Source organism: Pseudophryne corroboree, chromosome 8 (genome assembly GCF_028390025.1).
Source record: "Pseudophryne corroboree isolate aPseCor3 chromosome 8, aPseCor3.hap2, whole genome shotgun sequence".
NCBI lineage: Eukaryota > Metazoa > Chordata > Amphibia > Anura > Myobatrachidae > Pseudophryne > Pseudophryne corroboree.
Genome location: NC_086451.1, coordinates 63,341,659 through 63,368,586, shown reverse-complemented (window position 1 = coordinate 63,368,586; position 26,928 = coordinate 63,341,659). Strand labels below are relative to the sequence as shown.

Below are 26,928 nucleotides of genomic sequence, written 5' to 3'. Positions count from 1 at the left end.
GGGCCGCGCAGTGGATCCGGGCACTAGACCGCTTTTTAAGCTCCCAGGATGCTCCGGTCCTCCGGTGATGGCAGAGGGTGTAGAAGGAGGATGTTAGTGCCAACAGTTCTCAGTGGGGAAAGCTTCTTTGCTCACTAATAGCCCTTTCACATCGCAATGGCAGGTCCTTCCCAGGAATTGTACGCTGGTCCTTCCTGGGTGCGACCCGCCATGAGACTCCTTTCAGACTGGCAACCCAACTCGACAATATGCCGGGATGGGTAGCAATTGGGTGAAGGGGTCCCGAATCGTATTGACCCAGGTAACCCATTCACACTGCACCTGACACAGTAATAACCAGAGCCGGCCCTAACCAGGCAAGATTTTGGCTGGTGCCCCCTAGCACCACCGCTGGTTCCGCCTCTGACCTTGCATCTCTTTCTCAGCACCATCACCCCTCATCCATAGCAGTCCTTATTTTGGGGTTTGTACCCCCTCTATTTTAAATAGGAACAGTTCGCACATTTGGCGCACAGCCCAAAAAAGGGGTGTGTTTTTGCTGGCAAGGTGCATGGCCACACAATAGTAACCCCAATTCCAATTACACCACACAGTACTGCAACTTTATTCACATTTGATCATGCGATAGTGTCCATAATTCATATTACATCCCACAGTAGTATCACTTTACCTTATAAACGTTACTCCTCACAGTAGAGCCCCTTATTCACATTACATCACACTGAATTGTTCCTTATTCACATTACACCACACCCTATTGCTCTTTATTCACATTAGATAACACAGTAGTGCCCTTTCTATACGCAACACCACATATTAGAGCACCTTATACACATAATGCCACACAGTAATGCCCCTTACACATATGAGACACATTATTAATGTCCTTATAAACATAATGCACCTTACACATTATGACAACCTTTATGAATGCCCTTTTACACATAATGTCCCTTACACATATGCTGCACATTATTAATGCCCTTATACACATAATGACACACACAGTGCACATTACACATATGTTGCACATTATTAATGCATTTTTACATGACACACATAATGCTCCTTGCACATATTCCGAACACAACTGCACAACCAACCTACTCACATGCACACAACACTCACACTGCCACTAACCCTGTGACCTCTGCCTCTGCTTGAATACAGATGTGTCCTCATAAATCTTGCCTCAATGCTAACGTCTGGAACATTTTTTTAAATGAAAAATGCATCTTATTTGCATTGATATGTGGCTAGGATGCACAAGCAGCTTCTGCTGATTAAAATGATATGCAGCATGCCTATATACTGTGTGAGACTGTGGCTGTGTCTGCATATGAAATGCTACACACAGAATATAGGCATGCCGCATATCATTTCTCTAACGTCCTAGTGGATGCTGGGGACTCCGTCAGGACCATGGGAATAGCGGCTCCGCAGGAGACAGGGCACAAAAGCAAGCTTTTAGGATCACATGGTGTGTACTGGCTCCTCCCCCTATGACCCTCCTCCAAGCCTCAGTTAGGTTTTTGTGCCCGTCCGAGCAGGGTGCAATCTAGGTGGCTCTCCTAAAGAGCTGCTTAGAAAAAGTTTTTAGGTTTATTATTTTCAGTGAGTCCTGCTGGCAACAGGCTCACTGCATCGAGGGACTTAGGGGAGAGATTTTCAACTCACCTGCGTGCAGGATGGATTGGAGTCTTAGGCTACTGGACATAGCTTCAGAGGGAGTCGGAACACAGGTCACCCTGGGGTTCGTCCCGGAGCCGCGCCGCCGATCCCCCTTACAGATGCTGAAGATCGAGGGTCCGGAAACAGGCGGCAGAAGGCTCTTCAGCCTTCATGAAGGTAGCGCACAGCACTGCAGCTGTGCGCCATTGTTGCTACACACTTCACACTGAACGGTCACGGAGGGTGCAGGGCGCTGCTGGGGGCGCCCTGGGCAGCAATATTTAATACCTTTGATGGCAAAGAATACATCACATATAGCCATTGAGGCTATATGTATGTATTTAACCCAGGCCAGATATCTCAAAACCCGGGAGAAAAGCCCGCCGAAAAGGGGGCGGGGCTTATTCTCCTCAGCACACAGCGCCATTTTCCTGCTCAGCTCCGCTGTGAGGAAGGCTCCCAGGACTCTCCCCTGCACTGCACTACAGAAACAGGGTAACAAAGAGAAGGGGGGCATATTTTGGCGATATTTATATATTTAAAGCGCATATAACAAAAACAACACCTTTTAGGGTTGTTTATATACATTTTATAGCGCTTTTGGTGTGTGCTGGCAAACTCTCCCTCTGTCTCCCCAAAGGGCTAGTGGGGTCCTGTCTTCGATAAGAGCATTCCCTGTGTGTCTGCTGTGTGTCGGTACGTGTGTGTCGACATGTATGAGGACGATGTTGGTGTGGAGGCGGAGCAATTGCCGGTAATGGTGATGTCACCCCCTAGGGAGTCGACACCGGAATGGATGGCTTTAATTATGGAATTACGTGATAATGTTAGTACATTACAAAAGTCAGTTGACGAAATGAGACGGCCGGAAAACCAGTTAGTACCTGCTCAGGCGTCTCAGACACCGTCAGGGGCTGTAAAACGTCCCTTACCTCAGTCAGTCGACACAGGTACCGACACAGATGAATCTAGTGTCGACGGTGAAGAAACAAACGTATTTTCCAATAGGGCCACACGTTATATGATCACGGCAATGAAGGAGGCTTTGCAGATCTCTGATACTGCAGGTACCTCAAAAAGGGGTATTATGTGGGGGGTGAAAAAACTACCTGTAGCTTTTCCAGAATCAGAGGAATTGAATGACGTGTGTGATGAAGCGTGGGTTAACCCAGATAGAAAACTGCTAATTTCTAAGAAGTTATTGGCATTATACCCTTTCCCACCAGAGGTTAGGGCGCGCTGGGAAACACCCCCTAGGGTGGATAAAGCGCTCACACGTTTAGCAAAACAAGTGGCGTTGCCGTCTCCAGATACGGCCGCCCTCAAGGATCCAGCAGATAGGAGGCTGGAAACTACCCTGAAGAGTATATACACGCATACTGGTGTTATACTCCGACCAGCAATAGCCTCAGCCTGGATGTGCAGTGCTGGGGTAGTGTGGTTGGATTCCCTGACTGAAAATATTGATACCCTGGATAGGGACAGTATTTTATTGACTCTAGAGCAATTAAAGGATGCGTTTCTTTATATGCGAGATGCTCAGAGGGATGTTTGCACTCTGGCATCGAGAGTAAGTGCGATGTCCATATCTGCCAGAAGAAGTTTATGGACGCGACAGTGGTCAGGTGATGCGGATTCCAAAAGGCATATGGAAGTATTGCCATATAAAGGAGAGGAATTATTTGGGGTTGGTCTATCGGATCTGGTGGCCACGGCAACTGCCGGCAAATCCACTTTTTTACCTCAGACCCCCTCCCAACAGAAAAAGACACCGTCTTTTCAGCCGCAGTCCTTTCGCTCCTATAAAAACAAGCGGGCAAAAGGACAGTCTTATCTGCCACGAGGCAGAGGAAAGGGTAAGAGAGGGCAGCAAGCAGCCCCTGCCCAGGACCAGAAGCCCGCCCCGGGTTCTACAAAGCCATCAGCATGACGCTGGGGCTTTACAAGCGGACTCAGGAGCGGTGGGGGGTCGACTAAAGATTTTCAGCAATCAGTGGGCTCGCTCACAGGTGGACCCGTGGATCCTGCAGATAGTATCTCAGGGTTACATGTTGGAATTCGAAAGATCTCCCCCTCGCCGTTTCCTAAAGTCTGCTTTACCAACGTCTCCCTCAGAAAGGGCGACGGTATTGGAAGCCATTCACAAGCTGTATTCTCAGCAGGTGATAGTCAAGGTACCCCTCCTACAACAGGGAAAGGGGTATTATTCCACACTATTTGTGGTACCGAAGCCGGACGGTTCGGTAAGACCTATTCTAAATCTGAAATCCTTGAACCTGTACATACAGAAATTCAAGTTCAAGATGGAGTCACTAAGAGCAGTGATAGCGAATCTGGAAGAAGGGGACTTCATGGTGTCCCTGGACATAAAAGATGCTTATCTGCATGTCCCAATTTACCCCTCACACCAAGGGTATCTCAGGTTCGTGATACAAGACTGTCATTATCAGTTTCAAACGCTGCCGTTTGGGTTGTCCACGGCACCTCGGGTCTTTACCAAGGTAATGACCGAAATGATGGTTCTTCTACGAAGAAAAGGCGTATTAATTATCCCTTACTTGGACGATCTCCTGATAAGGGCAAAGTCCAGAGAACAGCTGGAAGTCGGTGTAGCACTAACCCAAGTAGTGCTTCAACAACACGGGTGGATTCTGAATCTTCCAAAATCTCAATTGTCCCCGACAACACGTCTGCTGTTCCTGGGAATGATTCTGGACACGGTTCAGAAAAAGGTGTTTCTCCCGGAGGAGAAAGCAAGGGAGTTATCCGAACTTGTCAGGAACCTCCTAAAACCAGGAAATGTGTCAGTACATCAATGCACAAGAGTCCTGGGAAAGATGGTGGCTTCTTACGAAGCAATTCCATTCGGCAGATTCCATGCACAAATATTTCAGTGGGATCTGCTGGACAAATGGTCCGGATCGCATCTGCACATGCATCAGCGGATAACACTGTCACCAAGGACAAGGTTGTCTCTCCTGTGGTGGTTGCAGAGTGCCCATCTGTTAGAGGGCCGCAGGTTCGGCATACAGGACTGGGTCCTGGTGACTACGGATGCCAGCCTACGGGGCTGGGGAGCAGTCACACAGGGAAGAAACTTCCAGGGTGTATGGTCAAACCTGGAGACGTCTCTTCACATAAATATACTAGAGCTAAGAGCAATCTACAATGCTCTAAGCTTGGCGAAGCCGCTGCTTCAAGGTCAGCCGGTGTTGATCCAGTCGGACAACATCACGGCAGTCGCCCACGTAAACAGACAAGGCGGCACGAGAAGCAGAAGAGCAATGACAGAAGCTGCAAGGATTCTTCGCTGGGCGGAAAATCATGTCATAGCACTGTCAGCAGTGTTCATCCCGGGAGTGGACAACTGGGAAGCAGACTTCCTCAGCAGACACGACCTTCACCCGGGAGAGTGGGGACTTCATCCGGAAGTTTTCCACATGATTGTGAACCATTGGGAAAAACCAAAGGTGGACATGATGGCGTCTCGCCTCAACAAAAAACTGGACAAATATTGCGCCAGGTCAAGAGACCCTCAGGCAATAGCTGTGGACGCTCTGGTAACACCGTGGGTGTACCAGTCAGTGTATGTGTTTCCTCCTCTGCCTCTCATACCAAAGGTACTGAGAATTATACGAAAAAGGGGAGTAAGAACAATACTAGTGGCTCCGGATTGGCCAAGAAGAACTTGGTATCCGGAACTTCAAGAGATGCTCACGGAAGATCCGTGGCCTCTACCTCTAAGAAGGGATCTGCTTCAGCAGGGACCTTGTATGTTCCAAGACTTACCGCGACTGCGTTTGACGGCATGGCGGTTGAACGCCGGATTCTAAAAGAAAAGGGCATTCCAGAGGAAGTTATTCCTACCTTGATTAAAGCTAGGAAGGAAGTGACCGCACAACATTATCACCGCATTTGGAGAAAATATGTTGCGTGGTGTGAGGCCAAGAAGGCCCCAACGGAAGAATTTCAATTGGGTCGATTCCTACATTTCCTGCAGGCAGGATTGTCTATGGGCCTCAAATTGGGGTCTATTAAAGTTCAAATTTCGGCCTTATCAATCTTCTTCCAGAAAGAATTGGCTTCAGTGCCTGAAGTACAAACTTTTGTCAAGGGTGTACTACATATACAACCCCCAATTGTGCCTCCAGTGGCACCGTGGGATCTAAACGTAGTTTTGGAATTTCTCAAATCTCATTGGTTTGAGCCTCTCAAATCGGTAGATTTGAAGTATCTTACATGGAAAGTAACCATGCTATTGGCCCTGGCTTCAGCCAGGAGAGTTTCAGAGTTGGCGGCTTTATCGTACAAAAGCCCATATCTGATTTTCCATTCGGACAGGGCAGAACTGCGGACACGTCCTCATTTTCTCCCTAAGGTGGTTTCGGCTTTTCACTTGAACCAGCCTATTGTGGTGCCTGCGGCTACTAGCGACTTGGAGGACTCCAAGTTACTGGACGTTGTCAGAGCATTGAAAATATATATTTCAAGGACAGCTGGATTCAGAAAATCTGACTCGTTGTTTATCTTGTATGCACCCAACAAGATGGGTGCTCCTGCGTCTAAGCAGACGATTGCTCGTTGGATCTGTAGCACAATTCAACTTGCACATTCTGTGGCAGGCCTGCCACAGCCTAAAACTATAAAAGCCCACTCCACAAGGAAGGTGGGCTCATCTTGGGCGGCTGCCCGAGGGGTCTCGGCATTACAACTTTGCCGAGCAGCTACGTGGTCAGGGGAGAACACGTTTGTAAAATTTTACAAATTTGATACTCTGGCTAAAGAGGACTTGGAGTTCTCTCATTCGGTGCTGCAGAGTCATCCGCACTCTCCCGCCCGTTTGGGAGCTTTGGTATAATCCCCATGGTCCTGACGGAGTCCCCAGCATCCACTAGGACGTTAGAGAAAATAAGAATTTACTTACCGATAATTCTATTTCTCGTAGTCCGTAGTGGATGCTGGGCGCCCATCCCAAGTGCGGATTGTCTGCATTACTTGTACATAGTTATTGTTACAAAAATCGGGTTATTATTGTTGTGAGCCATCTTTTTTAAGAGGCTACTTCTTTGTTATCATACTGTTAACTGGGTTCAGATCACAAGTTGTACGGTGTGATTGGTGTGGCTGGTATGAGTCTTACCCGGGATTCAAGATCCTTCCTTATTGTGTACGCTCGTCCGGGCACAGTACCTAACTGAGGCTTGGAGGAGGGTCATAGGGGGAGGAGCCAGTACACACCATGTGATCCTAAAAGCTTGCTTTTGTGCCCTGTCTCCTGCGGAGCCGCTATTCCCATGGTCCTGACGGAGTCCCCAGCATCCACTACGGACTACGAGAAATAGAATTATCGGTAAGTAAATTCTTATTTTTAATCAGCAGGAGCTGCTGATGCCCCTAGCCATATCAAATGCCCTAGGCAATTGCCTAGTTTGCCTATGACTATGGCTGGCTCTGGTAATAACCTGTGTAAACCCCCCCCCCCCCCCTGAGTTGAATTGCTGGGTTGGCCCTTTCACATCACACCTCCACTTGGGTTGACCCGGCAATTTATTTGTGTAATGTTAAGGGGGGTATATATGATGGGTCTGTTATTGCCATGCTACTTTTGAAGTATTATGAACAGCAGCCTGAAGCTAAAAAACAAAAAAAACAAGTGTAGCTTGTACCAATGATTTTAGGTAAAAAACAAACAAACCAAAGCCTATTTTTTCATAGGATCACTACTTTTAAGTTTTAATATAACGTATGAAGCTTCTCCCTTACACAAGTTGAAATATTATTTATGCTGCCAGATATGGTATGGAAATAAAGATCTACTACTTGTCCTACTAGTGACCTCTTCTTCATTTACTTCATTTTCATCCTGTGGTGTACCCAGAGGTCACAGGGCCACATTGTAAATTAGGAATCGGGACCCCTCACCACCGTCATTCCCACTAGTAGCACAAATCAAAAAAAAATTATTTCTTGCCTAGATAAACCCTTCCCTTACATGCACCCTAGTGGGCTAATACATTTGAAATTTTGTTTCACATGGCCATCCTGTCTGCCTAGCGCTCTTGGGTCATAGTTCATGGTAGCAACTGCTACAACACCTTAACTCTATAGCTTTGTCACTGTTCTTACCGTTTTATAATCCTAAAGTAGACCTATCAACCCCCCATAAAGACACACTGATATCTTTTTCATGCAGCCATTTTATGGACTGAGCCAATATTGAACTTACACTTATTGGCAACTCTATTGTGAATGTACGTTTTTGTTTTTTTAAAGCCACAAACGTTTACAAGGCAAAACCAACCAGGTTTTGCCTTGTAAACGTTTGCTGCTTTTAAAAGAATGTACGAGTCCGGCCGGAGTCTCAGAGTTCCAGCCCTCTCAGAAGCCATTAAATCTGGCCCCTGATCGCTGTTATGCGAAAACGCAATGCGGCCGATTATTAAACGACTGCACATATGTATGGATTGTAATGTGCTGGCGTGAGTCCAAACTGCAAAAAAAAAAAAAATCCTGAGTCTTTTCTTATCGCTAGGCGTTCGCAGATCGATTGACAGGAAGCGAACATTTGGGGGTGGTTACTTCCCGTTTTCTGGGAGTGTCAGGAAAAACGCAGGCATTCCCAAGCGTTTTCTGGGAGGGTGTGTGACGTCCGCTCTAGCCCGATCAGCCTGTTTGTGTCACACTGTAGAAGTAGGTCCTGGGCTGCGCACAGACTGGAAAAATCATTGGATGATGAGTGAGTTGCAAATGGATTTGCAGCTGTCTGGCGTTTGCGGGTGGATTTTCACTCTGTCTGGGCGGTGACTATCTGATCTCAAACCTCTGCAAATTAGCAGAGGTGCGATCAGGTCTGAATTAGACCATTTATCCCATAGCAGGGAGTAAACCACAAGGAAGGAGTCTGACCTCATGGTAGTCAGTAAGGAGTAGATTAAGTAGCATTTAACTAAGAAAAATCCAGTCTTCCAGCGTGCTGGTGTGTGACCGTGTTCAATGCATCTCCTTTGTCCTCAGGTCCATAGGCAATTTCAGAGTCGCTTAGAAGATCTAGAGAAACTCCCAGAGATGCTTAGGATGACCGAGACAAAGCTGCAGGAATGCCAGGACCAGGTCCAGGGTTATGAGCATAAGAACGCGGAGCTCTCGTCTATCATCTCTGATTTGCGCATTCGGGTAAGGCACCAATAGCTATACTATGAAGATGCCGGATAGTATGGGAAAGTGCAGCCACTGACCGCACATGATAGAAGGAAACTGGTATTGATGGGAGAGAAGGAAACGTTCATTCTTCATACAGTTATTTCATCAACTGGCCATCAGTAGCTGCTCTGAGCACATAATTGGAGTTTTCAGTGATGTCTTCCGCTCCTTGTGCATGTTTGTGTTACTGGTAACTAATGTGACTCCCTGGTCTTTAGGAAAATAGCCAGCCACAGTTCAAGTCCATCTAGAAATAAATATCTCACTCTCCTATTTTTATGTATTTTTTGTTTGTTTTTTTGTACTTGGTTCAGAAATTAGTTGCACAATGGCAGGGCTGGCCCACAGGGTACCTGGGGAAAACACCCGGTGGGGTCCTGCTCCCTGAGGGCCCACCCCCTCCTATAGGGATCAGGTTCTAGACTGTGCACTAATGCACAGGACTATGGTGTATTCTCTACGTCTCTTATGGTTGGGTCTTTTTATATAAAATCATTTCGATCTCTTTAAATTAGTGAAGTCATTATCCAGATTATTATTATTATTATTATTATTATTATTATTACCTTTTGTATATTGCCAGCATACTATGTAGTGATTTATACATTGTTTAATTAACATTATTCACAGCCCCAGTGGAGCTTACAGCCTAAATTGTCTATGCCATAAATAATATACATCTAATAACATTACCGTACCATTATGTCATGGGCCTGTGGAGCACCCAGATGAAGCCCAGGGAGAACATAGAAACTCCACATGGTCCCACTGTGCCACCAACTTTCCATGTTTTGGACCCCTCTGGCTCCGCCCCTTCTAATTATCCTTTCATGTCCCCCTGTCCTTCTACGCACCCCCCTCCCCCCCTTCCCATGGTGATCACCTGGATGCTACCACATGCTCCTAAGGTTCATGTTTTTCTCTGCACCAACCTGCGACTCTCCAGTATTGAGGATCATGCAATAAGAGCCTTTAGCTGGCAGGGCATGCTGGAATTTCTAGTTCCACACATTCTCAACTATTAAAAATAAAAATTGTGTTTTCTTAAATTTGTTCATTTTTGTAGATGGAGCAGCAGGGAGACAAGATGGAGTCCTCAAGAGACCGCTATCAGTCTGCGTTGGAAGAGAATAAGCTTCTAAGTCTGAAACTGGAGGAGCTGGAGAGGTTGGTGACAACTAACAAGATATAAACGTACACGGCATATAAGCAATCTATTCTTCTGTGTTTATAACCATCCATAAAGATGGGATTGCTGGTACAGATACATTAATAGTGTATAGGTGATAGCCCTCCACATTGAAGGACTAAATAATGTGCAATGTTTTGCTTTAGTGGAGAGGAGGTTTGTCCTGTATGACTGGTCTGACCATGTTTGCATCAAGCCTCTACTTGGCTACTGTGATTGGCCGATCAGAACGTGTGCGGTGGGCACAGACGCTTGGGTGTGACTGGATCATACATATTTTAGTGCCAAAGTCTCTTTGGGACACATGCACAATGCAATTTTTGACCGTTTGGGTCTGAAGCAAATAAATTGCTGGCAGAATCACAGTGTATGGGAACCTTTTTGTGAGAATCTTTATAATTTACAGAACCAAGACCATAAAAATTCTGATTATACAGTTTAAATTTTACATGGTTTTCTTTCGCTCAAAGAGGACTTGTCTTTCAGATTTTATTTTTACTCTTTTATACCGGTTACATTTAATTTTGATTGGATTCAACGCTTCTTTGCTTTTGAATAATCATTTGTTTTCCTTTTATATATACAAGGTTTCTCTAACGTCCTAGAGCATGCTGGGACTCCGTAAGGACCATGGGGATAGACGGGCTCCGCAGGAGACATGGGCACTTTAAGAAAGACTTTGGATCTGGGTGTGCACTGGCTCCTCCCTCTATGCCCCTCCTCCAGACCTCAGTTTGATACTGTGCCCAGTGGAGACTGGGTGCTTTCAGGGAGCTCTCCTGAGTTTCCTGTCAAAGAAAGTATTTTAGTTAGGTTTTTTATTTTCAGGGAGCCTGCTGGCAACAGACTCCCTGCATCGAGGGACTGAGGAGAGAGAAACAGACCCACTTCTCTGAGTTTCAGGGCTCTGTTTCTTAGGCTACTGGACAACATTAGCTCCAGAGGGATCGGTACGCAGGTCTCACCCTCGCCGTCCGTCCCAGAGCCGCGCCGCCGTCCTCCTCGCAAAGTCGGAAGAAAGAAGCCGGGTGAGTATGTGAGGAAAAGACTTCAAAGGCGGCAGAAGACGGCTTGATCTTCATAGAGGTAACGCACAGCAGTGAAGCTGTGCGCCATTGCTCCCATTCACCTCACACACATCGGTCACTGTAAGGGTGCAGGGCGCAGGGGAAGGGGCGCCCTGGGCAGCAATATAAACCTCTCCTGTGGCAAATGTATATAAAGAGCCCCCGCCATGTTATTAAGAATTTTGAGCGGGACAGAAGCCCGCCGCCGAGGGGGCGGGGCTTTTCCCTCAGCACTCACCAGCGCCATTTTTCTCCAAAGCACCGCTGAGAGGAAGCTCCACGGACTCTCCCCTGCTTGATACACGGTGAAAGAGGGTTTTAAAGTAGAGGGGGGGGCACATAATTGGCGCATATACATTATACATAAGCGCTACTGGGTAAACATTCTGTGTTTTTTCCTGGGTCATATAGCGCTGGGGTGTGTGCTGGCATACTCTCTCTCTCGGTCTCTCCAAAGGGCCTGGTGGGGAACCTGTCTTCAGAAAAGGGTTTCCCTGTGTGTGTGGGGTGTGTCGGTACGCGTGTGTCGACATGTCTGAGGTTGAAGGCTCACCTAAGGAGGAGGGGGAGTGTATGAATGTGAGGTCTCCGTCGGCAGCGCCGACACCTGACTGGATGGATATGTGGAATGTTTTAAGTGCTAATGTTAATTTATTGCACAAAAGATTAGACAAAGCTGAGGCTAGGGAACAGTCAGGGAGTCAACCCATGTCTGTCCCACTGTCGCCGAGAACTTCGGGGTCTCAGAAGCGCCCACTATCCCAAATAATTGACACAGATACCGACACGGATTCTGACTCCAGTGTCGACTACGATGATGCAAAATTACAGCCAAAAGTGGCTAAATGTATTCGATATATGATTATTGCAATAAAAGATGTTTTGCATATCACAGAGGAACCCCCTGTCCCTGACACGAGGATACACATGTATAAAGGGAAAAAGCCTGAGGTCACCTTTCCCTCCTCACATGAGCTGAACGAATTATGCGAAAAAGCTTGGGAATCTCCAGACAAACTGCAGATTCCCAAAAAGGACAGAATACGGTGGGAATCCTCCCCTAGGGTAGACAAGGCTTTGACACGCTTATCAAAAAGGATAGCGCTCCCATCTCAAGATACGGCTACCCTCAAGGATCCTGCTGACCGCAAGCAGGAGGTTACCTTGAAGTCCATTTACACTCATTCTGGTACGTTACTCAGACCGGCAATTGCGTCGGCCTGGGTTTGTACTGCTGCAGCAGCATGGACGGATTCCTTATCAGTGGATATTGAGACCCTAGATAGATAAGCATACCATTCTAATGACCCTAGGGCATATAAAAGATGCTGTCTTATATATGAGGGATGCTCAAAGAGACATTAGTTTACTGGGTTCCATGATAAACGCTATGTCTATTTCTGCTAGGCGAGTCTTATGGACCCGACAGTGGACAGGTAATGCCGACTCAGAGGCATATGGAGGTTTTGCCTTACAAGGGTGAGGAATTGTTTGGAGAGGGCCTCTCGGACCTCGTCTCTAAAGCTACGGCAGGTAAATCGAATTTTTTGCCTTTTATTACCTCACAATCTAAGAAAGCTCCTCATTATCAAATGCAGTCCTTTCGTTCAAATAAAAGCAAAAGAGTACGTGGATCGTCCTTTCTTGCCAGACGTAAGGGCAGAGGGAAAAATCTGCACAACACAGCTAGTTCCCAGGAACAGAAGTCCTCCCCGGCCTCTGCAAAATCCACCGCATGACGCTGGGGCTCCCCTGAGGGAGTCCCCTCCAGTGGGTGCACGTCTTCGACTTTTCAGCAACATCTGGGTTCACTCACAGGTGGATCCCTGGGCAATAGAAATTGTTTCCCGGCGATACAAGCTGGAATTCGAAGAGGTGCCTCCTCACCGGTTTTTCAAATCGGCGCTACCGACTTCTCCCCTGGAAAGGGAGATAGTGTTACATGCGATTCACAAATTGTGTCTTCAACAAGTGGTGGTCGAGATTCCCCTGCTTCAAAGAGGGAAGGGTTACTACTCAACTCTGTTTGTGGTCCCGAAACCGGACGGTTCGGTCAGACCCATTTTGAATTTAAAATCCCTGAACCTTTACTTAAAACGGTTCAAGTTCAAGATGGAATCGCTCAGAGCGGTCATCGCCAGCCTGGAAGGGGGGGATTTTTTGGTATCTCTGGACATAAAGGATGCATACCTGCATGTCCCCATATATCCTCCTCATCAGGCGTACCTGAGATTTGCGGTACAGGATTGTCATTACCAATTTCAGACGTTGCCGTTTGGGCTTTCCACGGCCCGAGAATTTTCACCAAGGTAATGGCGGAAATGATGGTGCTCCTGCGCAAGCAAGGTGTCACAATTATCCCGTACCTGGACGATCTCCTCATAAAAGCGAGATCACGGGAGAAGTTGCTGAGCAGCGTATCACTTTCACTGAAGGTGTTACAGCGACACGGCTGGATTCTCAATATTCCAAAGTCGCAGCTGAATCCTACGACTCGTCTGCCCTTCTTGGGCATGATTCTGGACACAGACTAGAAAAGGGTTTTTCTTCCGATAGAAAAAGCGCAGGAACTCATGACTCTAGTCAAGAACCTGTTGAAGCCAAAACAAGTGTCAGTACATCATTGCACTCAAGTCCTGGGAAAGATGGTGGCAACATACGAAGCCATTCCCTTCGGCAGGTTCCATGCAAGGACCTTCCAATGAGACCTATTGGACAAATGGTCCGGGTTACATCTGCAAATGCATCAGCGGATTACCCTGTCTCCCAGGGCCAGGGTATCTCTCCTGTGGTGGCTGCAGAGTGCTCACCTTCTAGAGGGCCGCAGGTTCGGCATTCAGGACTGGATCCTGGTGACCACGGACGCGAGCCTCCGTGGTTGGGGAGCAGTCACACAGGGAAGAAATTTCCAAGGCCTTTGGTCAAGTCAAGAGACTTGTCTTAACATCAACATCCTGGAACTAAGGGCCATATACAACGCCCTACGTCAAGCGGAGACCTTACTTCGCGACCGACCAGTTCTGATCCAGTCAGACAACGTCACCGCAGTAGTAAACCGCCAAGGCGGCACAAGGAGCAGAGTGGCAATGGCGGAAGCCACCAGAATTCTTCGCTGGGTGGAGAATCATGTAAGCGCACTGTCAGCAGTGTTCATTCCAGGAGTAGACAACTGGGAAGCAGACTTCCTCAGCAGACACGACCTGCATTCGGGAGAGTGGGGACTTCATCAGGAAGTCTTCGCACAGATAGCAAGTCGGTGGGGACTGCCCCAAATAGACATGATGGCGTCCCGTCTCAACAAAAAGCTACAAAGGTATTGCGCCAGGTCAAGAGACCCTCAGGCGGTAGCTGTGGACGCCCTAGTGACACCGTGGGTGTTCCAGACGGTCTATGTATTTCCTCCTCTTCCACTCATACCCAAGGTGTTGAGAATAATAAGAAAAAGAGGAGTGAGAATAATCCTCATTGTTCCGGATTGGTCACGAAGGACCTGGTATCCGGATCTGCAGGAAATGCTCACAGAAGATCCGTGGCCTCTTCCTCTAAGACAGGACCTGTTGCAACAGGGTCCCTGTCTGTTCCAAGACTTACCGCGGCTGCGTTTGACGGCATGGCGGTTGAACGCCGGATCCTAGCGGAAAAAGGTATTCTGGATGAGGTCATTCCTACGCTAATAAAGGCTAGGAAGGACGTGACATCTAAACATTATCACCGAATATGGAGAAAATATGTTTCTTGGTGTGAGGCCAGGAATGCTCCTACGGAAGAATTCCATCTAGGCCGTTTTTTTCACTTCCTACAAACTGGAGTGAATTCAGGCCTAAAATTAGGCTCCTTTAAAGTTCAGATTTCGGCCTGTGGAGTTGAAATATCTCACTTGGAAGGTGGTCATGTTGTTAGCCTTGGCTTCGGCTAGGCGAGTTTCGAAATTAGCGGCTTTATCACATAAAAGTCCCTATCTGGTTTTCCATATGGATAGAGCGGAATTGCGGACCCGTCCTCAATTCCTACCTAAGGTGGTCTCATCCTTTCATATGAACCAACCTATTGTCGTGCCTGTGGCTACACGTGACTTGGAGGATTCAGAGTCCCTTGATGTGGTCAGGGCTTTGAAGATTTACGTGGCCAGAACGGCTAGGATCAGAAAAACAGAAGCACTGTTTGTCCTGTATGCAGCCAACAAGGTTGGCGGCCCTGCTTCAAAGAAGACTATTGCTCGCTGGATCTGTAACACGATTCAGCAGGCGCATTCTACGGCAGGATTGCCGTTACCAAAATCGGTTAAGGCCCATTCCACTAGGAAGGTGGGCTCGTCTTGGGCGGCTGCCCGAGGGGTCTCTGCACTACAGGTGTGCCGAGCTGCTACTTGGTCGGGGTCAAACACCTTTGCAAAGTTCTATAAGTTTGATACCCTGGCTGAGGAGGACCTCCTGTTTGCTCAATCGGTGCTGCAGAGTCATCCGCACTCTCCCGCCCGTTTGGGAGCTTTGGTATAATCCCCATGGTCCTTACGGAGTCCCAGCATCCTCTAGGACGTTAGAGAAAATAAGATTTTAAACCTACAGGTAAATCTTTTTCTCTTAGTCCGTAGAGGATGCTGGGCGCCCGTCCCAAGTGCAGACTACTTCTGCAAGACTTGTATATAGTTATTGCTTTCATAAGGGTTATGTTATAGTTTTGTCGGTTTTGGACTGATGATATGTTGTTTTTTCATACTGTTAACTAGATAGTATATCACAAGTTATACGGTGTGGCTGGTATGAATCTTGCCCTTAGATTAACAAAAATCCTTTCCTCGTACTGTCCGTCTCCTCTGGGCACAGTTTCTCTAACTGAGGTCTGGAGGAGGGGCATAGAGGGAGGAGCCAGTGCACACCCAGATCCAAAGTCTTTCTTAAAGTGCCCATGTCTCCTGCCGAGCCCGTCTATCCCCATGGTCCTTACGGAGTCCCAGCATCCTCTACGGACTATGAGAAAAAGATTTACCACTAGGTTTAAAATCTTATTTTTTTATTGCAGACGTTTACCCATTATAAAGTAATGGTATACAACCCTTTTGCCTTTCTGTTATGGCAGGAGACTGGATGACACTGGTGCTCAGAACCGGGAACTTCTACAAGTTGTGGCCAAACGGGAAGAGACCATTCATCAGAACCAGCTGCGGCTGGAGGAAAAAACCCGTGAATGTGCGTCCTTGTCCCGCCAGCTGGAGGCAGCCATTGAAGACTCCCGGAGACAGGCAAGTAACCCCTTCTGTGTGGCCTGTATCTATGCGAGGGTCTTACCACTGTAACTTATTTCTCCTCCTCTCCACAGGTGGAACAGGCCAGGGAACGAGTTTCATCCAAAGAGAGGGTGACGCAGTCTAAAATCCTGGATCTGGAGACGCAGCTGAGTAGAACCAAAACAGAACTAAACCAGTTTCGCCGCAGCAAAGATGATGTAAGTTATAGGGATCCAAACTGTAGAATAGAAGTCCATGATGGCTTTTCAGTGGCTATAGCTCCACAAATATTGCACCCTGTACGTGCAGTATTTAAGCTTTATATTTTTATATACTTGGCATTGGTGCTGTCAGAGATTGCGTCTGTGGGGTAAATGTAATAGCCTGTGACTAGCGGGCATCTGCGAATCTGACCGATGTTTTAAAGTGGTAATCATGTAAAGGGCAAAACCAGGCTGGCTTTGCTCTTTAAATGATTGCCATTTGAAAACATTGGGCCTAATTCAGACTGGATTGCTGCAGCGATCGCAGTCTGAATCCCTATGTGTAGTGCGCGGGTGCACCCCGAGAGCCCAGTGAGATGCTAAAAGCATCTCAGGGCTATGACCGCCTTTCCCTGATTGACAGGCAGAGGGGGCGTGGCAACGGCGTTAGAACGCAGTTGGCAGGGTGCGGTCCGGACAACTGAGGAGTGTCCGGACCTTTGCGTGGGCGGGCTGCGGCGGCTTCGTGGCTTTGCCGCTGTGCAATGCTTTTGCACCCATGTGGGGGGGGGGGGGGGGGCAGACATGCGGGGCGGACTAGCCCTGTGCCGGGCGTCCTCCAGCATGTCTGAGGAACTGATCGCAGATGTGTTAAATTTAGTAAAACACAGCTGCCCAGTATCTGTTTGCTATACGCAGATTTCTCAGGTTATGTCAGAATCCGGTCCTTAGTGTGAGCTATTACTAGTCAGATTAGGAAGATGTACGTAGTATTACAGCAAGAGAGTCCGCTTTCTGGTCTACAATAACACCTGTACTGTATGCTGATGACACACAAATCTACTTCTCCACCCTTGCTCTCATTTTCAGCTGTCTCTCTCCTATGTATACCTGTGCGTCCTAGAGTTTTCGTTAGCTTTAACTCATGTATAGCTGGGTACACACTATACAATCTATTGGGCAATCTTGGATCCGCAATGTATCACAACGACTATCGTATAGTGCGTATCCCAAATTCACTGTTTGAGTTGTCTGGATGCATCTTCCCATCTGATGTGATGCATTAACGTTACATCGTACTGGACCTTTGCTAGATTGATGTGTCGTTCAAGTGTGTACCCAGCTTTGGACTAAGCTCACTGTCCATTTACTTTCTAGGGTCCACTCTCGCCTCACACTTTTTCTTTTTTCTTCTTCACCTGCCTATCCAGAATCTCCAAAGCTGCTGATCCCATAGTCTAGAAGGGGTGGTGGTAGTCCTAATCCACTTGACGGAACGGGACATGCAAGTCAGGTTCATTAGGTGTTGCCAAGGTGGAGACCGAATGGTCCTGGTCAGAAACACCTGGGGGAGCAATGTCCCTTTCCATGGCTTCAGTCAATGGGGCTGATTCACTTGTTTTGGGCGTCTAATTTTCCCATCTAAATGGGTCTGTTTAAACACCCAAACAATTGTCCCAATTCAATTGATGTTTGGGCACACATGCATATCGCGTTTAAACACTGTTTAGCCGTGTGAAACGGCTAAACCTGTCTAAAGTCCTGATTTGGGCATACAAACTCCTGTTCGGATGCCCAAAGTGCCAACTTTGCACACATTTCTTATCGCTCCACAGGAGGCTACAAGAAGTAATGTCATCCCCCGCAGCTAAATGGAGCAACAATTGAATTGCTCCGTTTTGCATTCCCCTGGTGGTAGCCATGGGGTAAAACAATTGAACATGTCCCAAGTGTGTGCGGCTAACTTTGTGATCACCAGAAAAGTGTCTCTGTAAAACAGTCACAGGCAAGTGCAGCCAATCTGCCTCTCAGACCATGGACAGGATATCTACCCTGTATAGGGCAATCAGAAATTTAGAGTAACATCTGGAGCAGGAAAAGTTCTTTGCGTCAATCCGACAGACTTGGAGCTGGGCAACTAAATACCCTTCCCATAGGGAAAATTAAGGAAGGACAGGACAGCTCTAGTTGCCCAAGCTAGGACAGTGGTTTCCAACACCTGTCCTCAAGGCACACTAACAGACCAGTTTTTGAGGACAGCCATGCTTGAACACAGGTGGTTAAATAAAAATACCTAAGGAACTAAGACACCTATGCTCAAGTACAGCTATCCTTAAAATCTGTACTGTTAGCGCGCCTTGAGGACTGAGGTTGGACAATACTGAGCTAGGAGGATATAGAGGTGTGGAAGACACAGAAAATACAACTACTTCCCCATAGATGGGGTGGAGCTGCCACTGCCTGAATATGGCTGCTGCGTCCAGCGGCAGTCAGCTTGCCAAGTAGGAAGCCACACCAGAAAGTGGGGCAGATGCATTAAGCCTGGAGACGACATAAGGAAAGGAAGTGATAAACCATTGATAAGTGCAAGCTGGTAAACGCACCAGCCAATCAGCTCCTGCCAATTTGCATATTGGAGCTGATTAGCTGGTGCATTTATCACCTTGCACTGAACCCGGAGAAGGCATAAAGAAGTGATAAACCAGTGATGATACATCTGCCCCAGAGTTTGAAAGGAAAGCTTTATTCAGCTACACAAAAAATGACTTTCTATTAAACTAAACTTAGATGTTAGCTGCAGATTTCTTGTTAGAAGAATGACATTTTTATGTATGAAACTTAAAAAAAATATTTTTTTGTTTTGTTAACCATGTATCCCATTTGTATGAAAGCCCTCATTCCCCTCTCCTTTTATCTTGTATATGGATGATGCAGTGGAAGCTGACCTGGCAGGTGAATGTGTGCATTGCACTGGTTCTCAAACAGTGGGGCAGATGTATTAACCTGGAGAAGGCATAAGGTAGTGATAAGTGCAAGGTGGTAAACGCACCAGCCAATCAGCTCATAACTGTTAATATACATATTGGAGCTGATTGGCTGGTGCGTTTATCACCTTGCACTTAACACTGGTTTATCACGTTCTTATACATTCTCCAGGTTAATAATCTGCCCCACTGTCCTTTAGGCACCCCATCAGTCCAGGTTTTAAAGGATTTTCATGCTTAGGCACAGCTGACTTAATTAATGCCTCAGTTTGAATATACCATCTGTGCACAAGCAGGGATTTTCCTAAAACATGGCCTGTTGGGGTGCCTCGAGGAACATGTCTGGGAACTACTGGTGTATTCAGTTTCAAACTTTGTGCTGTGTTCATGAGATATCGCTAAACATTCATAGTAACTTTTTCTTGTTGCTGCAACTTCCAATAAGATTTGTCAGTCTCGTTTACAAAGAAGGTCTTCCTGCACAGGATACCTATCACTATAGGGGCAGGTTCAGACCTGGACAAGCAACTGAACATGTGCATAGTAAAAAAAATATGCAAAGAGGAATCTGAGGTACTTCAGCCCATTGGTGAGGGATCAGAAGATCCCTCTCTTGCCAGGCTTTTCACCTGGGGAACAGTGGGCAGAGACAAGCCCTAAAAAGCTAAGCTATTCGTTATCCCCATATCTTTGTCTACTCCATAGAGAAATAAGTAGCTAGTGAAAGTTTTAGACCTTTTTTTTTTTTTACAGGCTTTATGGCATTACAAATTGTCATTTATTCTGCATTCACTAGAGGGTTAGCGTTAGGCTGGGGGTAGGCAGCAGGTCACAGGCTCTTACACTTGGTCCTCAGGACCCCACACAGTGCATGTTTTGCAGGTAACTCGGCAGGTGCACAGGTGTATTAATTGCTCACTTGTGCCTTTTAAAAGGTCCACAGGTGGAGCTAATTATCTCACTTGTGATTCTGTGTGGAGGAAAGAGGGGGAAGCTGGACTGCACACCCTATTACTAAAGCTGGGCATACACTATACAATTATCTGCCAGATAATCTGTGGTTGGAATGAAAACGTGATAATGGATGAGAGCTACTGACAATCGACCATTTGTTCCCAAACGCTGGAAAATGGATAAAACCTGTCTTTTTTTTTAACCAAGTTTTTATAAATGACGGGTTTTGTCCATTTTCCAGTGTTTGGGAGCAAATGGTCGATTGTCAGTTGCTCTCATCCATTACCAGATTTTCATTCCAACCACAGATTATCTGCCAGGTAATTGTACAGCGTGTGCACAGGATAAGGCATGCTTGCCTACCTGACCCTCTCCATGAGGGAGAAAATGCTCTGTTCCTGGACTTTCCTGGTAATGTATGATTGCCATCACCTGTGGTGAGCTAGGTAATTAATAAGAAAGGTGTTTCACCACAGGTGATGGCAATCATACATTACCAGGAAAGTCCAGGAACAGAGCATTTTCTCCCTCATGGAGAGGGTCAGGTAGGCAAGTATGGGATAAGGATATTAAAAGGTGCCATCATACTGAGGCTTCTAATATACTGGAGGAAGAGAAATGCTGATGCACACTACTAGCACTAAGAACAGTGATAGTAAGAATTTAGATATACTCCATGTTAAATTGTGAGGGTTTAAGTAAAGTTCTTAGCCATACTTGCCTACCTGACCCTCTCCATGAGGGAGAAAATGCTCTGTTCCTGGACTTTCCTGGTAATGTATGATTGCCATCACCTGTGGTGAGCTAGGTAATTAATAAGAAAGGTGTTTCACCACAGGTGATGGCAATCATACATTACCAGGAAAATCCAGGAACAGAGCATTTTCTCCCTCATGGAGAGGGTCAGGTAGGCAAGTATGTTCTTAGCACACATTTACACAAATCTGTGGGCCCATGCACCATGACCATGTGACATCATCACATGGCTCCCTAACATCTCTAATACTAATCACACTATAAAAATTCTGTGAGGAGATCTGCAAAACATGCAGTGTGGGGTCCTGAGGACCGAGTGAGAACAGCAGGACGTTCCTGTTGGCGCCAACATACCAGGCACATCACCACTAGACCATCAGGCATGTTTTGTCGACATTTTAGTTATGTGAACATTTCAGTCATGTCAACAAAATATACCACAGTCATAATAATAATAAACAGCATAGCCTATTATGAGTCACTGCCCCCACTCTTTGCTGTGTATGGAGTATCTGTGTGTGTGTTCTGTATGCTGTTGCTTATTTCCATGACTTTGTTGTCATTTCATCGCGTGACCTTCTCCACCAGGCTGATCGGCGATTCCAGAGTCGCTTACAGGACCTAAAAGACAGACTGGAACAGTCTGAAAGCACCAATCGCAGCATGCAGAACTACGTGCAGTTCCTAAAATCCTCCTATGCAAATGTTTTTGGTGACGCGGCCTTATCCAGTTCTCCAATCCGGCCCAGAACTCCACTGTAAGAACTTGGTTCAATTTCCTTCTCTCTCCAATGGCAGCTACAGCAGAAACGTACTCTCAGGAGCAGAGTCACTGCAGACTGCCTTTCTCACTCCATCGGCCATTGGATTTTGTGATCACGACGCACAGAAGATTTTATAAACAGTCACTAAGGATATATGTATTATATTACACCTGTCTAGCTGCTGTATACCACCTCTGACCACCCCATGCTGGTCTGTCATCGTTAACCAGCTGAATAATAGCTGTTGCTTGCCCAGGTTTGTCACTAAAAGATTGTATTGGGTGTGGTTCAGTGGCTCTACAGTGAATAGTCAATCAACCCCCATATGGGTGACAGGGTCAAAAGGTTGACAAAGAAAAGCTAGACCGTAGAAAAGGTTGATGTGGAAATGGTCGACACAGAAAAAAGTGAACACAACTTTTTAAAAAAAAAATTATTTTATTTTTGTGGTGTTATTTTGTAGGTTTCATCAAATGTAACCCCAATTAGTGTTGCCTTGTTTCGGCCAAGGTACCTACCTCCGCTACGCTTGCCACAGCTTACTATTACCGATCATAGTCCACGTGGATGGTTGAATGAAGCAAAAGTTGGGAAAAAAACCTATAAAAATAACTTGTTCACGATTGTCATGTCACCCTTTTGACTGTCCATCCAGTGGCTGGAACCAGATTGTATTGTGGTTTGTAGTTTTAATTTATTTTATGATGTTTATAATTTTGTTTAACTTTTTTTTTTTTAAAGAGTATTTATAATTGTTTTTTTTTACACTAATGACTTCCTGGAATTATTTTGCACGTTGCTTTATTTATAATATATGGGGGGGGTGATACGATCTCTTGCACTTATCCAATATGTAGCTTTGACCTTCCTGTATACATAAAATCACAGCTTCCTATTATGAACATTTAGGCTGCACATCTGAACCCAAACATGTTTTTTCATTAATATATCCTACCAGTATATGGATGGAAGTGGAGTCTCATTTACAGTCATCCACATACTCTTGTGTTGCATGCGTTACAAGACAACGAAGGAAGCCATTTTGTGGGCTAAGCAAAGATGCCTAGTGCAGTGCAGGATGTATACTTATGAACATTGGTTCAGACAACAAAATGGCTGCATCCATTGGACTTCATTTTAGCCATGTACTCCATCCCCAGTATAAGATTACTTGGGTGTCTTGTGCAAGTAATCTTTCGTGGTCCACATGTCTCCTCGCTTGTGAGACACCTACCCAAACTAAAAGTGCACCTAGTTGTGTGGAAAAAGCAGAAAGGCCACATGAGGCAAACTGGAAAAAGTCTCAACTTCTGTCCACGTTACTACTGTTTTTTTTTTTTTTTAAATAAATTGAGCAGAACTTTCTCTAAAAACGCTGCTCCGGTGTCTTATTACATGTGCAACACTTTTATGTTTGAGGCTTTTGATTACAGGGCGTAGAGTGCACATAAAAAGGTCTTCCCCGTCTTTAGTGGAACTGGAAGACTTAAATGAGTGCTGTTACACCTATAGGATGGCCACTGCAACAATCTGTAATCTTGTCTCACAAGATGAAATCTAATTTATGTACTGCTCTTTAATCTAGATGCACTGGTACAGGAAACACCATTATTCTTCTGTCGGTCGGTAGAAACTTGTATGCTTTGTTGAAACTCTCAGCATACTGTCATCCAAAAGTATTTTGCATTGCACCTTTTGTTTTGTGCTTTGTAGGGGTGGTATTCATGTGACCGCCGGTCAGCTGCCCGACAGTCACATGACCTCCTCCACGAGCCCGACGGCTCACTATCCCGATGGTCGGCATGCCGACCAACAGGGACTATTTCCACTCGTGGGTGTCCACCCATAGAGTGGGAATAGAACCAGTGGCGACCGCAGGTCGCCACCAGGGCCACAAGGGGCTTGCTGCACTCGCCCCTCCCCGCTGGGATCCCGGTGTCGGTAAGGTGACCGGCGGTCAGGAGACCGCCGGTCACCAGTACTACACCCGTAAATAATGCCCAGCGATGGGTGGCATGTGGCTTTCCGAGCTGTGTCCATCTCCTTCCGGCATTGTCAGATTGGCTTGTGACAATTGTATAACATGCCTGCTGATTTGTTATTACAAACAGGTGGTTTTTCCGAAGGCTGTTATACTGTACATTGCTGACAGTTAGGGTAATGTGCAGCCCTGCAGTGACTAGGCTAGAGGTGTACTCTATAATCTATGCAGTTAATAAAACAAAGCAATAGTTGTATGATCTTTAGGATGAAGGTCCAGTTGTGCCCAAATCATCTTGGCTTCTCTATACTTTGAGTGTTTTAATAACATTATACTGATATGCTAAAATGATTTGTTAATATGTGTCTTCCACTGCGTATAATGGATATAGGGTGCAGTTAACAAGAAGCACATATGGAGGACTTGTTTGTAATTGCTGTTAATCTTGTCCTGCTATTGACCAGCTCCTGGAAGCCGCATTAAAGACAGGATGAGTTTTCTTCTAAGCTCATTCCCACAACTAAGTTCTGATATTTTTATGGGGTGTATAGAATTGCAGAACACAACAGGATGTTTCCCGCCTGCAAACCAGACCGCTATTTGTGCAACGGTTTGTACTGTTAAATGTATCGTTAATAGAGACCTCTATTACCCGGACCCTGATCAAGCCCTCCAGTGCTGGCCCACCCACAATCCGATAACTGCAGCGGTCTGTTTATGTATGTGGTCATCTGTCAGGTGCACTGACCAGGGAAGAAATCTGACTGTTTGGCACCTAACTCCAACATGCCATGGAATTTAGAGCTGTGTTTGTATACAAATGCAATTGTAATTCTCTAGGCCACAGGTTCTCAAACTCGGTCCTCAGGACCCCACACAGTGCACGTTTTGCAGGTCTCACAAAATCACAAGTGAAAAAATTAGCTCCACCTGTGGACCTTTTAAAAAGTGTCAGTGAGTAATGAATACACCTGTGCACCTGCAAAACATGCACTGTGTGGGGTCCTGAGGACCGAGTTTGAGAACCCCTGCTCTAGGCTATGAAACTGCTGCTTTTAGCAAGTAAATCTGACGCCCACTGGACCCAGTACAAACACACTCGCATTTGCTTACACATTCACAGCCTACACGCCAGAGGGTCCCAAATGCGGCCCTCAAGGCACCCTAACGGTCCAGGTTTTAATGATAACCTAGCTTGGGCACAGGTGACTTAATTAGTGCCTCAAGCAACTTAAAGTAACCATCTGGTCTCAGCCGTGGAGATCCTTAAAACCTGGACCATTAGGGTACCTCTGCTATATGCAATAAAGGGGAACATCGACTGATAGGGTAGCCCTTTGGCTACGTAGACTGGACGCAGCAGTAGCGATAGCAATGCCATGCCTACGTTTCTGCCGCCACTCCCCGTTAACACCTCCAGTCACTTCCTGTCAATACCTTTCCCATGAAATCCTCATTGCGAGCAGGATTGCAGCAGCACCTTGATGCATGCGCACTGCAATCACAGCACATGCGCAGCCTGCCGATAATCGCTCCATTGCCTGATCATCACCCATTGCGTACAAACATGAATTAGGCCTTTAGCCATTTGTGTATGGGGACATATAGGTGAGCATTATGGTTGGATGTATCTTGAAAGGAAATACTGTTTCTTCATCAGGGTATATAGGGTTCCACAGGGAAACATCAGGGTTGTGGTGGATGAGAATCCGGTACTAAACACAAAGCTTTCAAGCGTATCCCAGAATGCTCTGCTTCCCGCCTCTAACCCCACCTCCAGGCACAGGCAGTTTTGAATTGGTGCCTGCAGAAAGCAGGTGCACCATGACAGTTGGGCTGCTACAGCAGCCTCAAAACGCTAGCGTGGCTGGCCTGCTAATACGCAGACACGGGCTAGATGGATTAGAATGGTCATTGCACATGCTCACACTCTAGCTGACCTTCCAGTACCAGCTTCAATTTCTGCCCATTCTACTTGGTCTGTAGGACCTCCATCGGCAGCACGTTTCTTAAGTTTTACGCCTTTGATACACTCGCCTCCCAGCATGCTTCCTTTGGCTGCTGGATTCTCTTATCCTCTCAGGCACGTCCCCACCCTTGAAGTACTGCTTTAGGACATCCCTGATATTTCCCTGTGGGACCCTATGAAGAAAAGGAGAGTTATGGTAGACCTACCTTTTGTTAACTCTTTCTTCAAAGTACATAGGATCCACAGGGTGCCCACCCTGACGCAACCTCTCTTGGCTTTTGCGACAATGGCCTCTGGTTCCTGTCTCCTGTTAGTGAGAATGTGTTCTTCTATACCTAACATCTTTCTGCTTCCTGCATTGAGCTAGTTAACAAAACCGATTGCCTGTGCCTGAAGGCGGGGTTATAGGAGGAGGGAAGCAGAGCATTCTGGGATACTCTTTAAAACTGTTTGGAACCCAGATTCTCATCCACCACTATAACCCTGATGTTTCCCTGTGGACCCTATGTACTTCGAAGAAAGCGTTAACTAAGGTGGGTCTACTCTAACTCTCCTTTTTCTTGAGGTTTATTGCAATCAATATGGCTCATCATGTGCATTAAAAAGGTCCTCAGCAGATGTAGGAGATATCTGCCGCAGACCCACAGCACAGCAAGTCCTATAGAATTAAATGAGACTGCGATGTGCCCACAAGACATCGTCTTTTCTAGATGACATTGCCTACACAAGCCCCCCGAGAGGGATCCTTCCCCAGGTAGCTTGCTGATTGCGGGTCATAATACCACAAGTCAGTACTTCGCCAGGACAGCTATACATTGGAAGAGCTGTCCTGACAGGTAAGCAATCATGCACTCAATGGGATGCATCACATCCGGCCTCTTGTGCTAGAAGCTTAAGAGGAATAGGTAGATATATGGGAGGATAAAGTGAGCAGCCTATCGCGCTGATTCTGTGGTGGATGCAGTGTGACTGTGATATGCTAATGCCACAGTAGCTAGAATTTGTACAAAGGCCCCCACCAAGTCTCTAACCCACCACTCGTGTACAAAGACGTACCACTGGACAGCAGCAGCCCTAAGGTTGCTTAGAATGTCTTATTCTGGCGCCCGTAGTCTAATGCGCAATCGATGCAAGCAACAAGCCCGGGTATAGCTAGCCCCCCCCCCCCCCCCCGGTGGTAATCTT

At 46.5% G+C, this 26,928-nt stretch overlaps 1 protein-coding gene across 6 annotated transcripts in view; it reads left to right on the top strand.

The window, feature by feature from the left end:
• The window catches only part of ODF2 (outer dense fiber of sperm tails 2), a 164,561-nt gene extending 141,395 nt beyond the window's left edge, over positions 1 to 23,166 (top strand). For all 6 annotated transcript variants that reach the window (XM_063936513.1, XM_063936514.1, XM_063936510.1 and 3 more), the window contains 5 exons: positions 8,686 to 8,844; positions 9,938 to 10,038; positions 16,204 to 16,366; positions 16,444 to 16,569; positions 21,618 to 23,166. In XM_063936513.1, coding sequence (XP_063792583.1) covers positions 8,686 to 8,844; positions 9,938 to 10,038; positions 16,204 to 16,366; positions 16,444 to 16,569; positions 21,618 to 21,791 — 723 coding nt within the window. In that variant the 3' untranslated portion in view covers positions 21,792 to 23,166. The remainder of the gene's footprint in view (positions 1 to 8,685; positions 8,845 to 9,937; positions 10,039 to 16,203; positions 16,367 to 16,443; positions 16,570 to 21,617) is intronic.
• Positions 23,167 to 26,928: the final 3,762 nt, after the last annotated feature.